The sequence below is a fragment of the Oryctolagus cuniculus genome, chromosome 3 (genome assembly GCF_051225735.1).
Source record: "Oryctolagus cuniculus isolate XC-2025 breed Fujian yellow rabbit chromosome 3, ASM5122573v1, whole genome shotgun sequence".
NCBI lineage: Eukaryota > Metazoa > Chordata > Mammalia > Lagomorpha > Leporidae > Oryctolagus > Oryctolagus cuniculus.
Genome location: NC_142869.1, coordinates 23,317,936 through 23,335,370, shown reverse-complemented (window position 1 = coordinate 23,335,370; position 17,435 = coordinate 23,317,936). Strand labels below are relative to the sequence as shown.

Sequence of the window (17,435 nt, the reverse complement as noted above, 5' to 3'; positions counted from 1 at the left end):
TACCCAGCCTCAGATATTCTATGATAACAGCAAAGAACAGGCTTAAGTTTGCAAATACCAACTTGCAGGACATGACAAGCATGGCATCAGTAGCCACAGCTGGTTTAAAAAGCAGCAGTGTCACCTGCTAGCTCCCTTGGCAGCAGGAGCTGAGCAGGAAGTAAACACCCTGCAACCTTGAATTATGTGCTCTTTCAAGCCTCTAGACATCAAGAGGTGCTTTTCTCCCCAAGCATCACTTCAAAGCAGGTAAAAGACAAATTCTATGTTCTGGATTACAGTGTCAAGATGAAGATGAGGAATCAACAAATGCTATGTTTTTGGATATTCAGCTACCAAAATCCCACAGATATCTAGGGCTGAGCCAGTTCTTCCTGATGACCAGATCTTGCCCTGTGTCAGACGAGAAGTTCACATACACAGAGGCACAGACAGAGGTGAAAATGCCTCAAGCAAGCAAAATGAAGAAAAGGATGGGTGAACCGAGCAGAGGGGCTGCTTCTTCCCTTCCTGGTTGCCTTACATAGTCCTGCTCTCAACTTTCTGTAGCTGGAAGAAGACTCAAAATAGACTGAAAGCAGCAGAAACAAGAGAACAAGAGAAGACCTTTTAAAACTAGGGCAGAGGAACAGTTGAGCGAGTCAGTGTTTCCACACCGGCCAGGGATCTGCCCAGGAGAAGGGAATCATTTCTCCAGTGTCCTGTGTCACCTGGCTGTCAGTTGGGAAAGACATTCCCAGTATTCTCAGTTGTCCACATTCTCCTACTCTGCAGCTCAAACACATGTGAGATGCTGACTGCCATCATGCCAGAGTTCACTCTTCTAAACAATTCTGTCCTCACACACACAAGATCGTTTGAGACAAGCAATACTCTGGTTGATCCATTTCCTTGTACTCTACCCTGAGGACCCCCTCTGCATTCCAAGAGTCCAGCATTCTGAGTCTCTGCTAGTGTCTCCAAGGTGATGAAGTTGTCCCAAACCCCAATTCAGAAAGACCCAAAACTGCAGTGATATTATCCATGGATGTATCTGGAAGCCAAGCAAGAAAGAAGCACTGAGCTGGCCTCCCTGCTCAGAAAACCTCTCCTCTTCCTCCTATTTCAACAATTATGATGAGCTTGGGTTCAGTTTCCCTTTCAAGCTAAATTAATCAACCATTCACACCCCTCACTGAATTCCTCTTTTAAGAATTTCTGTTTTAAAAACTCCCAGTTGAGCTGTGCTGCATTCAATAGGGTAGAAATACCAGAGAAAAAATGTTAGAATTGGGGTACTGAGTGGGAGGAGGATGAGCCAGGCTTGGAAGGCAGTCAACTAAAGGGGCATGGCCAGAGGTCACATGACAAGAACCCTGGAAGCTGGATGACCCCGGGACAGGAGCCTGTAGAAGAGGAAGAATGACTTCTAAGCCCAGTCTGCTGGTCACAAATTCACCCTTGAGTAGTTCAGTCCCACTCCAGTGAGTCTACTGCATTGTGACACATTACCCATCCCCACCAAACTTCTGCCTAGAGAAGGAATAAGGACTTCAGAGCAGGTGCTACAATCATGCCCCATTAGAAAGGCACTGAAGCTTCACCCACTTTAGAATAGTTTATGCAGCACCGAATGTTTTTGAACATATTTTTTCAGAATGCTGAGGTTAGACTGAAAGGGTAGACACCCTCATGAGTGCATGGTCTAGAGGTCTCTCCCTTCTGAAAACCTATGGCCATTTCCACCCTGAGACCTCCTCAGAGTCCCCCACGTTTTTTAGTAAAGACTGGGAAGAGAGACCAGAGCAAGTGGATTAAAAAAAAAAAAAAACAGACCAGAGTGGATACTCTGTGAAGTACATCTGTGCTTATCAACAACTCAACAGTAGTGGGTTTTTACCTCCACCCCTTGAACGTATTTCAGAATTTCTCGTAAACTCGCAGATACTGGCATAAACAAAAATAGAGAACAAGGAAGTCCATCCAGTTACACAACTGAACTCAAGATATTTCAGTTATGCTAGGCAAGGCTGACTCCCACCACACCCTTCGGATGACTGCTCCAGATCTGGGCCTGGTTAATGGACAAAGGCACCTGGTTCTTGGTTTTAAAATGTCCAGGACCAGCAACTTATACCCCAGCATCCTCTTCCTGCAGGCTTGTGGTCTACCACAAAGCATCATTTATGGAACAAGGAACTAGGTTAATTTTGACTCAGGTCCATTGCAAATAGCCCTAAATTAAGAGCTTAAAAAACACTGAGGTCAACAACAAATTGTTAAAAGAGCCTGGGCATGATTTTACCTCATTTAATTTGTAATTAACAATTATCTGTGTTTCCAGGGGTGTGTGTCTAGTTTGTATTCACGAGCAGTATGACTTCCCTCTTAGATTGCATAACCATAAAATGGTGCAGGGTACTCCTGGGCTGGAAATAGCAGGATCATGTGTAATAATTACGTAACAGCAGGTATGCAGAAGCCCTGGCACCCAAATGGAACGGTTGCGCCATGTCAAGAAAAAAGTGTTCTCCTTCCAGCACACACTGGGGATTTAAGCTTGAGAGGCAGATCTGAGCCTGAATCAGACCCTGGCGGGGATTCCCACATCTCCCACATGCTCATCACAGCTGGAACTCATGTGTTCTTATGGAGCACTTTTCATAACACTCCTGCAGTCTCCCAGCTGAGCCATGCTTATGTCAGAAGTCCCAGTGCATCTGTATCAAGAGATCTCTGGGGCTTCTGTGCAATGAAGTGTCATTTTTGTTTATTCTAAGAGGACAGAGCTCAACCAAAGGAAGGAGCCAAGGCAGGGACAGGGATATTTGTATGGACAGAATGGTAAAAAGCCAGCAGATACAAAAATTTCTATTGGAGGGGAACAGACTTTCAGAGAAAGAAGCTGGTGTATATGGAAATCTCAGAACACAGAAAAGATAAACGTTATCAGATGGCATCAGGCACAATCTGCCTCCGTATACTTGGGGGAGATTCCTCAAAGCTGTTCCAGCTCCTCCTAAACTACTCTCTCCCTACCTGGCTTTTCCCTCTCCCACTCCCTGCCCCCTTTCTCCAGCACGAACATAGTAAGACAAAGCAAAACAGTCAAGAAACACCCAGGGAAAGAGCCACTACAAAATGTTTTGTGAAAAAGTAAGGTGAAAATTTTGGTTCATGTGGAACATATGTGTACAAAGCAATATATACATCTAAAATTATTCTCAAAGAGTAAAGAAGAATATCAAGTAAAGGAAAAATCACCTTCCCTCTACCCACTTCTAACCAAGTGCACAGATCACATTCCACAAAGCATATCATGTGTACTAGCATACACATGCTTTTACACAAATGGGGTAATATTATACAGACTCACCTAGCAATAATCATAACCATCTTTCCAGGTCAACACCTACAAATCCTGTCTCATTATGTTTCAAGCTATGTAACATTCATTACTATATTGTTGGTGATATATTCAACTGGTACTTTCACAGAATAATTTTATTTCCAGATTTTTATTTTTCAAAATAATTCTGCAAAGAACATATATCTTTATTTAACACTGTGACAATATCCAAAGGATAGATGGATAACAGCAAAACTGCCGGGTGAGTTGCTTTAATTTAGATTCAATATTTAGGCTGTTCTACCTGAAAGAGCCTCAATCTGGTGAATGCAGCCTGACAGATGGGGAAGTAAAGCAGCTATTGTATCTCCACGGAATACCATCCTGGGGCAACCAGTACCCATGGATTTAGCCAAGAGATAAACATAGATATTTACTGAATGCTGCCACAGTACATTTGGGCAGAGATTCTGCAAAGCTTAATGACCTCACAGGTTCCTTTGCCCTCAATCAGCTTTCTATACTAAATAATCAAAAGATGGGTATTTGGCCTAGCAGTTAAGATACCACTTGGAATATCAGCATCCCATATTAGAGTGCCTGGCTCTGCTTCTGATTCCAGAAACCTGATAACGTACACCCTGGGAACCAGCAGGTGATGGTTCAAGTAGTAAGGTCCCTGCCACCCATGTGGGAAACCTGCACAGAATTTCCAGCCCCTGGCTTCAATCTGACCCAGCTCCATCAGTTGCAGGATCTGGGGAGTGAACCAGCGGAGTTCTCTCTCTCTCTGCCTGTCAAATAAAATAAATAAATTTTTAACAAAAAGATAAATGAATCACAAAAATAAATGAGCCTTCAATTGGAAAAGTGAAACTATCTGTGGGCAGTAGAGAAGACACTGTTACTTGATTGGAAAGATGGTTAATGGAATCTCATGGAACAAATCAGGATAGTACGACATTGCTTCTTTACTCAGCCTTGGAAGTGCACTAAGTTACATTTGCAGCTATCTATTCCACTCAGACTACAATTTCCAGAGATCTCTACCTTCCATCTATCTATGCCTCTTGTCTTCCATTCTAATCTGTTGGCCTTGTTCGGCCATCTGCCTAGCATCTTCAAGTTGAGCCATTTTATAAAATAGCTCTCTTGCTCTCAGTCCCATATTCAACCAATATCACATTGTTCTAGATTGCCCTGAGTTCCATATTCTGCTGCTCTCCCAAATTGCTGCCTGTGTCCAGTGCCTAAGATTGCTACTGTTCATTGGAGAATGCTGTTCAGGAGCCTCCATCTACTGCCATCAAGGGACAGGAAGTCCTAATCAGATAACAAATAACTTTATAGTAAGTTCTCACATCCTGAGGACAATGGTAGTTGGTATAGTATACATGAAAAGCTTAGAGCTGCACCTGGAATACAGTGAGTGTTCTACACGTTATCAGTGAATTCTAACCAAGCTACATCTTGTAAAGTCACTGGCTTCCCTTACAGAACTTATATATTGTAGGAGAGGGACTGCACTGAGCAGTAAGCTGTAAACTTAAAAATATACAAAAATGATAAATTATACACAATAAAGAAAAGAAAGTGGTCATCTGTCCCAGACACAATTTACATTTTGGCCTGAAATACTTAATGTAAGAACTTCCTTTTCCTCTTAGTTAGGATCAGAAGTGATTATGTTCCAAATTGGACAATGAATATTATGATCATCCCAAGGTTAAATACCTGCTCTACATCACTGAGCCAGAACACAGCAGAGGAATGACTCATCCCCAAGTCTGTCTGATTCAAAGGCTCATGTTTTTCACTACACAACACATCCTATTGAATATCTATTGATATCCCCACTGCTTACATCAAGTTTGCCAATATTGGTTGTCTCAACTCCACTGGAACATTGTAAGAGACATTTCTTAGTCAGAAATATTATGCTAAGACCAATCTTCAAACATGCTTACACATTTCCAAAGAGGTGAACAAAGACTAGAAAGAACCTGCAGACAGAAACACACAATGCCTTCTGGTGTTACCTAATGGGTTTTAGCACCCAGAATGGAGCAGCAGCATCACCTTACATGAGGAGCCCAACACAGTTTGATAACACACACAAACCAATGTCAATCACACTGAGATTCCATTGGTACCAAGTGTGTAATGATAAAACAAGCACACAGACCTAAGTGTCTACTCAAGGAGGGAAGTCAAACCCCACTTAGTAATTTTGGTTTTGACCAAAAAGATTACACTGAAACTTTTTCTAAACTCCCTAGAGCATGCAGCAGTGGTTAATGGTTTCCAGGTCAAACAGAGCTGAGATCCCAGTTCTCACACTTATTTCCTCCTACACCCTGAATAGACAACTGAAATATGTCCTTCAAAATGTATCAAAACGCCTCCTTTGTGGGACTCCTGTGAGGATTCACTGTTTTTATTTTTTAATTTATTTTACGTATTTGAAAGGCAGAGTTACAGAGAGATAGGAAGAGACAGAAAGACAGTGATCTTCCATCCTCTGGTTTATTCCCCATATGCCTGCAGTAGCTGGTGCTGGACCAGGACGAAGCCAGGAGCCAGGAGCTTCACCTAAGTCTCCCATGTGGGTGCAGGTTCTCAAGTACTTGGGCCATCTTCTGCTGCTTTCCCAGGCACATTAGCAGGGAGCTGGCTTGGAAGTGGAAGAGATACCGTTTTTGCAGGTGGTGGCTTAACCCACTATGCCACAATGTCTGTTCTTTTTAAAACAACCCCAAAAATAGATTTATCAATTTGAAATGTAGAGTGACAGACAGAAGAGGGAGAGGTAAAGAGATTTTCTATCCATGGGTTCACTTTCCAAATGCCCACAACAGCTGGGGCTAAGCCAGGTGGAAACCAGAAACCCAAAACTTCATCCAGGTCTCCTATGTGGGTGACAGGGAATGAAGTACTTGGACCATCATCTGCTACCTTCTCGGGGACATTAGCAAGAAACTGGATTGGAAGCAGAGTAGCCAGGATTTGAACCTGCACTCTAGTATGGTATGTGGGTGTACCAAACAGTGACTCAACCTACTGCACCACAATGCTCACCCCAGAATTCAGTCTGTCTTGGAGAGCATTTTGCACATTGCTTAACACATAGCAGCTCTCTGCTGTGACCAGGGAGTGCAGTGGAGGATTGCCCAAGTCCTTGGGCCCTGCACCCCATGGGAGACCAGGAGAAGTACCTGGCTCCTGCCATTGGATCAGCGCGGTACACTGGCCACAGCGCGCCGGCCGCGGCGGCCATTGGAGGGTGACCCAACGGCAAAGGAAGACCTTTCTCTCTGTCTCTCTCTCTCTCACTGTCCACTCTGCCTGTCAAAAAAAAAAATTAAAAACAAAAACAAAAAAACCACATAGCATAATACTCAATAAATGTTATTATCTAGAAAGTAGGACAGGATCACTGGATTCTCAAATCCTAATGACTTTATTTTCTCCAGTCTTGCTCTCCCCCTCCCCCTCCCAATCCTCTAAACCCAAATAGTCACGAGCTGAGTAAAATAAAGAATGGATGCATTCAATAATCGAGATCATCTGTTCCCACAGAGGACCCAGACTCATCTAGAGAACTGCTTCATTGTTCCTCTGTTATTTAGCTCCTCCATGGTTAGAATGAACCCTGCAGTGCCATCTCCAGCAGCAGCTAACATTCACCCACTCGTGGAGAAATCAGATGGGCCTGGAGGAGTGGGCCTTGCCCTGCTGGTGAACACTTGTTAAGACACAGCAATGCAGAACCATACTGGAAGATGCAGGTCTCCAAGTGCTTATGAGTTGTGAAGCTAGGACAGGATCATTTCAGCCCGTCCTCCTAACAAGTGGTCCAGCCTACTGCTTTGTTGCTTCTTCTTGAATTAGGGATGTGATAGGCTGTGGGTAAATCCAGACACGAGAAACAGCCCTGGAGAAAGGTTACTGCTATTTTTTAACATTTTCAGGAACTATTCACAATGGCAGGTAACAGGCAATCCTGAGCATAGGAAGAGTAAACAAATTGTAAACCAGGAAAATTGTATGTTTTTGCTTCCAGATTATTTTAAAAAATCATATTGGGCTGCTCCCTGGGGTTCATCATTATTCCTAGGCCCATTCCAGCTGCTCAGGCATCTGCCGATCATATGGCTCTTCCTGCTTTGTAAACCCTGCCTGCCTCAGTACAAACAAGTGGGCACTCATCAAGAGAACTACATGCATTTTTGAGTTTGTAGTTATTTGACAGCTTTAAATATAAGCAACAGAATTTTTTATCATCCACTATGCCAAATAAGCATTGTTTATTTTTTAACTAAAACAGTGCTTGAAAGTGTCTTTGAGAATGAGCTGCTAGTTAGCACATCATTTATTAATCAAAAATGTAAAAGGAGACATGCATGTGGCCTGGCAGTTAAGAGACTGATTAGGACACCTGCATTCCACATCAGAGCACCTGGGTTCAAGTTCCAGCTCCACTCCCAATTCCAGCTTCCTACTGATCTGCACCTTGAGAGGCAACAGGTAATGGCTCAAGTAGCTGGGTCCCTGCCATCCACATGGGAGACCTGGATTGAGTTCCTAGTTTCCAGTCTCAGTCCCAGCCATTGTGAGTATTTGGGAGAGTGAATCAACAGATAGGAGTATCATTCACTCATATTCATATTCTCTCCCTCTCTCTCTCTCTCTGCCTCTAAAATAAAATAAAATGAAATGAAAATAAAGGACCTGCTATCTAATTAGCATAATATCTACTAAAAAAGTGTTCAAGCCTTTTTTTTAGCAGAATAGAAGATATGTGCAAACTCCTACAAGAACTTTTGTTACCAAACCATCAGAAAGGGTACCAAGTACCAGTCAGAGAAAACCAAATGAAGAACTAGGAAGAAGAAGAAAATACACCGAAACTAATAAAACAGAAGCCTGGGGAAAGACTCCTAGCCAGCTTCAATCACCATGGGAAAGCATAACTCAGAACACAGGTATTATGCCAGGAATACTTCCTGAAACAGTCACACCTTCAACCAAACACAGCTCTCATCTCACTGATGTGAACACATCTTTCATGTATATCAACTTCAACACATCACACACCCTTGGGTACATTTTATGCATGCATTTTGGAAACTATATTTAATCACACATGATATCTGTTGCTGTCTATTTCCATCATAATATTCATTATATATTATGTCTGGATTCAGAAAGCCTAGATTCAAATCCTGGCTTAAAATTTAACAACCACATGGCTTTGGATAAATTGCTTAAAATAGGAATAATAACGATACCCACTTGACTGAGTGATTGCTGATGATATAGTTAATAAATGCAAAATAGATGAGCAGGCGTTTAACCTAATGTTAAGATGCCTGTGTCTCACATCAGAATGAATGCCTGGTTTTGATGAGGAGCCTAGGCTCCTGACTCCAACTTTCTGCTAATGTAGACCCTGAGAGGCAGTAGTGATGACTCAAGTAATAGGATTCCTGCAACCCATGTGGAAGACCTGGATTGCATTCCTAGCTCACTCCAGCCCTGGCCCAGCCCTGGCCCAACCCCAGCCATTCCAGATATTTAAGGAGTGAATCAGTGAATGAAGTGCGCACTCTCTCTCTCACTCGCTGGCTCCCGCTCTCTCTCTCTCTACCCTCCCTCCCTTTTAAATAAATCAAAAATAATATTTAAAATATTTAAATATATATATGTAAAGTGGTTTGAACCATGCCTGGCACTGTTTTCATTATTATTAATATACTGGGAGACAAAGTCACTCAGTATGATTACAACTATTTATACTAAAATGTAAATTCCATGTATAGATATATCATTACCAATTATTAAGCTCCCTAGAACAGAGTGTGTTATGTAAAGCACAACTAGTTTAATGAGAATGAACATAAGGATAATGATTTAGAGACATGGTTTTGAGGATGTTTACTCTTTTTTCAGTCAAGCATAAAGTACTTTATGGCATCATTCAACAACAAGAACAACCATTTTTCTACTACCTGGAAGTCTGCCAATGCATCATCATCTGCTATGTGTTTACTCCCCATCAGCTCTTGAAAGCTTCTACAAATCAAGCTGTATTCTGTCTATGGGATTTAAGTAACGTGACTCTTTACAAATTCTGACACTGTAAGTTACTTTCAGTTCACACCTTTGCTTCATTATTTGTTCTCCTTGTTAGCTTCTTTCCTGACATTTTTTCAATTTCAAACACCATAAATTTAACCTTAATTATTTGTAGCTCTTCCTCTGTCAGCTTCACATTCAATGGGGGAATGTAAGGAGTACACTCATTGAGGCCGGTGCCGTGGCTCACTTGGTTAATCCTCCTCCTGCGGCACCAGCATCTCATATGGGTGCTGGATCTAGTTCCGGTTGCTCCTCTTCCAGTCTACCTCTCTGTTGTGGCCCAGGAGGGCAGTGGAGGATGGCCCAAGTACTTGGGCCCCTGTACCCACATGGGAGACCAGGAGGAAGCTCCTGGCTCCTGGCTTCAGATCGGCGCAGGGCCGGCCGTGGCGGCCATTTGGGAAGTGAACCAACAGAGGGAAGACCTTTCTCTCTCTCTCTCTCTCTCACTTTCTAACTCTGTCAAATAAATAAATTTTTAAAAAAGGAGTACACTCACTGTTTTCAAATTATTTTCATCATTCAGGGAATTTCAAACATATGAGACTGAACCCCTATAATGTAAAGGTAGGACCCAGCTTCTGTTCTATCTTCCTTAGCACAATGGATCCTTGCTTGTCCTTTATCAAAATAAATTCACTGAATTGAGAGACTGATAGAGCTGGCCCTAGAAGATTCTCATCACTGGCCCCAAGAAGTCATTTGCTTCTCCAACAGATAAAACTTGTTGGCCAGTACTGTCCTGAGCAATTTGTTTAGGGGAACTCCAGGTCCAGGGAGGGAAATTCCAGGTCTGTGGTCAGAGGTAACTACCACTTACATGCTAACCCATGGATCAAGTGAAGCCCACCTGGTCTTCATAAAAATTTCCTAAAGAGCACAGCATCACTGACCAAGCAAAGAAAGGTCACCAGTAGCACTGACGAACCAGGAACTTGAACATGAGCTGAACACACACCTCTCAGCTCCAATTTAAATTTTCTTTATACTTTTATTTAATGAATATAAATTTCCAAAGTACAGCTTATGGATTACAATGGCTTCCCCCCCCAACATAACTTCCCTCCCACACACAACCCTCCCCTCTCCCACTCCTTCTACCCTTCCTTTCACATCAGTTCATTTTCAATTATCTTTATATAGAGAAGATCAATTTAGTATATATTAAGTAAAGCTTTCAACAGTTTGCACCCACACAGAAAAACAAAGTGTAAAATACATTTTGAGTACTATTTATAGCATTAAGTCACAATGTACAGCATATTTAGGACAGAGATCCTACATGAGGAGTAAGTGCACAGTGACTCCTGTTGTTGACTTAACAAATTGACACTCTTGTTTATGGCAGCAGTAATCACCCTAGACTCTTGTCATGAGTTGCCAAGGCTATGGAGGCCTTTTGAGTTTGCTGACTCCGATCATATTTAGACAAGGTCATAGTCAAAGTGGAAGTTCTCTCCTCCCTTCAGAGAAAGGTACCTCCTTCTTTGATGACCTGTTCTTTCCACTGGGATCTCACTCACAGAGATCTTTCATTTAGGTTTTTTGTTGTTGTTGTTGTTGTTTTGCCAGAGTGCCTTGGCTTTCCATGCCTGAAATACTCTCATGGGCTTTTCAGCCAGATCCGAATGCCTTAAGGGCTGATTCTGAGGCCAGAGTGCTGTTTAGGACATCTGCCATTCTATGAGTCTGCTGTGTATCCCGCTTCCCATGTTGGATCATTCTCTCCCTTTTTTATTCTATCAATTGGTATTTGCAGACACTAGTCTTGTTTATGTGACCCTTTGACTCTTAGTTCTATCATTATGATCGATTGTGAACAGAAATTGATCACTTGGACTAGTGAGATGGCATTGGTACATGCCACCTTGATGGGATTGAATTGGAATCCCCTGGCACGTTTCTAACGCCACCATTTGGGGCAAGTCCGATTGAGCATGTCCCAAATTGTACATCTCCTCCCTCTCTTATTCCCACTCTTATATTTAACACGGATCACTTTTCAGTTAAGTTTCAACACTTAAGAATAATTGTGTATTAATTACAGAGTTCAACCAATAGTATTAAGGGCTAAAGTATTAAGTTGTTCATCAACAGTCAGGGCAAGGGCTGATCAAGTCACTGTTTCTCATAGTGTCCATTTCACTTCAACAGGTTTCCTTTTTGGTGCTCAGTTAGTTGTCGCCAATCAGGGAGAACATATGATATTTGTCCCTTTGGGACTGGCTTATTTCACTCAGCATGATGTTTTCCAGATTCCTCCATCTTGTTGCAAATGACCGGGTTTCATTGTTTTTGACTGCTGTATAGTATTCTATAGAGTACATATCCCATAACTTCTTTATCCAGTCTACTGTTGATGTAGGGAAAAAGAGACACTAACCCACTGTTGGTGGGAATGCAAACTGGTTAAGCCACTATGGAAGTCAGCCTGGAGATTCCTCAGAAACCTGAATATAACCCTACCATACAACCCAGCCATCCCACTCCTTGGAATTTACTCAAAGGAAATTAAATTGGCAAACAAAAAAAGCGGTCTGCACCTTAATGTTTATTGTAGCTCAATTCACAATAGCTAAGACCTGGAAGCTCCAATTTAAATTTATAAGAACTTTCACCCTTAAAACTTGGGAAGGCCAGGAATTAAGCAAAAGCTACCCAGCTCCTTGCTCCGTGCTTTGTAATGAATACCTACTTTCTTCCACCACCCCGATGTCAGTGTTTGGCTTTCTGCACACTGGGTAAGGGGATCCAGCTTTGGGGACTCTATAGCAATACCTCCAGCTATTTTGGAAGGCTATTCTGAAACAGATATTGTTAGGTCTTTTGCTCAAAGCGAAATAGCATGTTCACTTTTCTTAATATTGTGCTTGAGCTTCTAAATAGTGACATATATAAATATTTAGGTTCCTTATTCATTGGTAGGTATAATTTAATTTCCTTTCAAAACAAAAAACATCAATTTCATTTAAATCTGTACCAATTTTATCCTCTTTGAAAAAGAAAGTAATAGTAATTGATACGGAGCTTATTCAAACTTAAAACACCCTCACCAGCTTTCCACCTTCACCCTTTAAATAACTGGTAAGTTCATTGTTCAGTCACATCGGACAAAATGACAATAACAACAAGTAGTACGAGTAGTAAGTCTCACTGTAAATGCCCTTACATACCAGTAGCCCATTAATATATTTTGTTTAGCAACATTTTAAAATATGAATTATGATTTTAAAATCTAGACAATTTGGATGAAATGAAATGAAAATCTGGATTTTTCATTTCTGTTTTAGAAAAATCAAAATTTCCAACCTTTGTGGGCCCACATTCCAGCACAGCAAATAGTTATCTGGAGTTTTGAAACTGCTCTTTGTATATACGGTGAGAGTTTACAATGCCATTCAACATGCTAGGCATGGGTGTTGCTGCTAGTCCCTCTGGGGATCTCAAGTTGCAACCTCTGTTATGCACCTGAAAAGTTTTCCCTAGGCCCTTCCAAGGATGAAGCACTGTCACCATTCCAACATTTTAAGTGCACACACTTTGGCTCAACAGCTCTATACCTGAAAAAACTCTGGAAGATCACACAAGTATATATGGATATAGACTCCAGCATTGCTTCTAAAAGCAAGAAAAATGGAATCAGTCTAAACACCAATCAAGACTGGTTGAACAAACGATGGTAAATCCATGCTGCAGTGCAGCAGGGAGACCCCAGGAGCAGTGAGATAAATGAAAGCACACTGAAATGGAAAGATGTCCGAAGCATATTAAGCAGAAAAAAGCAAGGTACAGAATAATGTATATGATCCATTTTGTGGGAAATTGAATACAGACATTAATACATCCTTGTATTGCATATTTGGGAAGACAATATAAGCACCCTTTTAAATTTAAAATTTTAATATAAAATTTAAAATTTCAAAATTTGAAGAAGGAAGCACTATGAAAAGGGATATTTCAAATTGTTTCATGCATAATCATTACGTTTCTGGGTTGCTTATACGGTTGCCTGTCTTGGTAACAGAGTTCCTCCAGAGTCAAGTTTGACTCCATTTCTTGGGCAAGAAGAAAAAGCCTTCTGGATGTCTCTGCACACCAGATCTAAGGACCAGCCATCGTGGAAGCTGTGCCTGTTGACACTGCTCTGCAGCTCATGTTGCTTAACCGACTGTCTTTAGCATGAGCTCCTCCAGGAAGAGCTACCAAGTTCAGCTCCAAGCAGCCCTGGTTATTCCTTTCACATCTTCATGAAGGCCGGGGATACGTGTTTATGCATGTGCGTGAGTGAACATATATGTGTGAAAGTGCACATGCACACATGGGGCAAGAGGCTACATGTGATTTCCCTGTTGCTGTTACTGCCTTGGGTAGAGCCCAGGAATAAGAGAAAAAAAAAGAACCAGTTCCATTGTCACCAGCAAAAACCCTAATTGGTCAACTCAATACAGCAGGGGTAGAGAATGTCCAGCCCATCAGGCCATATAAGGCTAACAAAATCATTTGTGCTGTCCCTGCCAAGGCAACAGTATGTGAGACTTTAAATTCAATAAACCCATAGCAAGATGATTTTCAAGTTCATAATTTTGCATGGCCTTTAAATGATGTTATAAATATTCAAATGGCTCTTGGCAGAAAAAGTTCTCCACCCATGCTAATGTCAGGATTGGCTCTTCCCACTGAAGTGAAACAAGGCCCCTGCTCCTATTCACCTGCTCAGGAAGGGCAGCCAGGCAGGCTGTGCTAGTAGCAACAGTTGTTGTGATAAGCTTTCAGTGTTAGCAGTCAAGGAGGGGATTTTGCCGGGACATGGCAAGCCAGAGAGAGAACGGTGCTTTTCCACCAGTAAGATGCTTGCCAACCTCTGTGGGGCTCTCCAGCCCATACTTGCCCAGACCTCAAGAAACGGAGGCAAGGGACCAGTGTTGTGGCACAGCAGGCTAGGCCTCTGCCTGTGGTGCCAGCATGTTATACGGGCACTGAGTCAAGTCCCAGCTGCTGCTCATCCAATTCAGCTCTCTGTTATGGCCTGGGAAAGCAGTGGAAGATGGCCCAAATGCTTGGGCCCCTGCACCCACATGGGAGACTTGGAAGAAGCTCCTGGCTCCTGGTTTCAGACCCACCCAGCTCCAACAGTCACAGCCATATGGGGAGTGAACCAGAGAATGGAAGACCTTTCTCTTGGTCTCTCCCTCTTTCTGTAACTCTGCCTTTAAAATAAATTAAAAAAATCATTATATATATGTGTGTATATTATATATATATATATATATATATATATATATATAAAAAGAATCAGAGGTGGCAGCCAGCACTGTGGTGTAGTAGGCTAAGGCACCAGTTTAGAGTGAGTCCTGGCTGCTCCTCTTCTGATTTAGCTCTCTACTAATGGCTTGGGAAAGCAGTAGAAGATGGCCCAAGTGCTTGTGTCCACGTGGGAGACCCAGAAAAAGCTCCTGGCTCCTGGCTTTAGATCAGCTCAGCTCCAGCTGTTGTAGCCATTTGGGATGTAAGACCTTTGTCTGTCTGTCTGTCTGTCTGTCTCTCTCTCTCTCTCTCTGTAACTATACCTCAAAAAGCAAATAAATAAACAAACAGAAGAAACAGCCCCTCCCCCAGCCTATGTCCCTACTCCAACCCCTGCAAAGGCATCCAGGTCAAAGGACCAGGACACTTCTAAAAACTATAACCTACTGCTAAAATATTATTTTGGTGGTGGGGTAGTGGAGAGGAGGATTGTTAGCAATCAATTCACAAATATAAAGAAATCTAGAGAAGGAGCTGACAACCTCCACTCTCTAGTCCCTACCCTGGTGCTTTCCTTCAGAGCACAAGTCACAAGCCTAAGCTCTGAGGTTCTCTACTCTGCTCTCAATCATTGTAGGGTACAAAGAAACAGGGCATACTTAAAGCAGGTGTATGCTGAGCTAACCGACACAGAAGTCAGCAAACCAAGCTTGCAGCACTTGGAAAATGATATCATACTGTAGTCTACATAGTCCTCCAATATCACTTCTGAAAGAAAGGAAGAAAAACCATGGTACCCTTTGCTGTTTTTGTTTTAACTTCTGGAGTCCCATACTTTCTAATACTCTAGCACTCCCATAACCAACAACTTTGAATTGAATCATTAGGAGTGGTTTCAAGCCTTATCACAAAAATCATCCCACACAGCAGCCCTTCCACTATTTGATACATACACAATTTAAGGAGTTTTAAGAAAAACAACAAATTCAGGTCCTAAGCATTCAGAATTAGTGATAATGCAAAGTACCCTTCAAACTTTAGTCTGAATCAACTGTGGCCTGCTACACAACTGAAAAGACCAGAGATGGATAATTTAATCCAGTAAAAATGACTAACCATCTTCACAAGCTTCAACAGCATCATCTTGTATGTAATTTGCATTATTAAGGTAAGAATCAGAGTCTTATCTGTTTATAGCACCAGTCCATCAAGACTAGCCATAATTAGCAAGGACTGATAATATATGCTACTAATATCCTGCCCTTCATTTCAGATAGCTTATCCGTCATTCTTTCTTTCTAGCTGATCTTCCTCATAATTGGTGTTTCCCTCTGCACACAGCAAGATGTCTAAAGGTGCTTACCAGAGGCAGGCATTATGGCACAGCAAGTTAACCTGCCACTTGGATACCTGGTATTCCTTACTGGAAGGCCTAGAATACAGTCCCACTTCTGTTTCTGACCCACTTGGGAGGCAACAAATGATAGGTCAAATACTTGAGTCCCTGCCACCTACCTGGGAGACCTGGAAGGAGTTCTGGTTGCTGAGTTCCACCTAGCCTGCCGCTGGTATTGCAGGCATTTGGGGAGTGAACCAGCAGATGAAAGATATCTCTCTTCCTGCCTCCCTCCCTCTCCAGCTCTGACTTTCAAGTAAATAAAATATTTTTTTAAAGAAAGGTGCTTACCTCGGAGTCCTTTGCCTGCTGATTACGAATGACTATCAGATTGTACAGGATTCTGTCATCGTCAGCCTCTGTGTGGGACACGTCATGAGGCAGACTCCATAAGTTCTTTTCATCATCCCTTGCCAGAGTTGCTCCAAATGAGGAATACGGGTTGTTGCCACTGTGGGATCAAAGGGAGAAGGCAGGTTTTGTAATATACACATATGCAATATATTATACATTCCATGTATGCAACATGCCATATAAATTAAAAATACCTGCAATATGCTATCTAACATAGTATATAAATACCAGGGTACTTCAAAAAGTTTGTGAAAAAATGAATTAAAAGGTAAGTTTATTTGGGTCAAAACATTTTTGAAATCCATGCAGTTTTTTCATAATATGGATTTTCCATGAACTTTCTGAAGACATAAACATAATGCAAGAGCATAATATAATCAAGCAAACAAAAGGTCAGTTTTAAAAGAGGATGAAACAGATATGAGCAGGTCCCTGGGCAGAGTTAACTACTAAAGTTAATCATGAAATTCAGCACTAAGGACCCCAGTAGTTAAGGCAAAGAAAAAAAAAAAGGCAATCCACAGGGTAGGGGAGGGTTGAATTCCCAGGAGTAAAAGAAGGCAGTGAACAGGAAGAGTACAGGAAGCACAGTGGAGCACAGTGCTGTGTAATAGCTAGTGAACGCCTTCCACCAAGAAACCAAAGTAATAAATATACATATTCAAATTCTCTCACTCTGCAATGCAGGAATTTCTGTGGCTCTATTTTAGACATTCATTTTATGATTTATTCTTTATAAGGTGGTACCCATCGAGGACATGCCCACACACAGCCCCAGCTAACTTCTGTTGGGTGGGACAGGTGGGCACATGCTAGGGCTACTCACATCACCTAATAATATGTATGAACCACTGACTGCACATTAATCACAGGGCTCAATAAAACTCCCAGCAAAACAGACACAGCTTCTGTCCTTGGCCCTCATTGGAGGTTCACATGGGAACCATATTCGTGAATGACCACATGACTACA

The 17,435-nt window shown here is 42.0% G+C and overlaps 1 protein-coding gene across 4 annotated transcripts in view; it reads right to left on the bottom strand.

Annotated features, from left to right (window-relative positions):
* Positions 1–17,435, bottom strand: part of MREG (melanoregulin) — a 77,302-nt gene that overhangs the window by 38,984 nt on the left and 20,883 nt on the right. For all 4 annotated transcript variants that reach the window (XM_002712462.6, XM_089328987.1, XM_089328988.1 and 1 more), the window contains exon 2: positions 16,401–16,560. In XM_002712462.6, the coding sequence (XP_002712508.4) occupies positions 16,401–16,560 (160 nt within the window). The remainder of the gene's footprint in view (positions 1–16,400; positions 16,561–17,435) is intronic.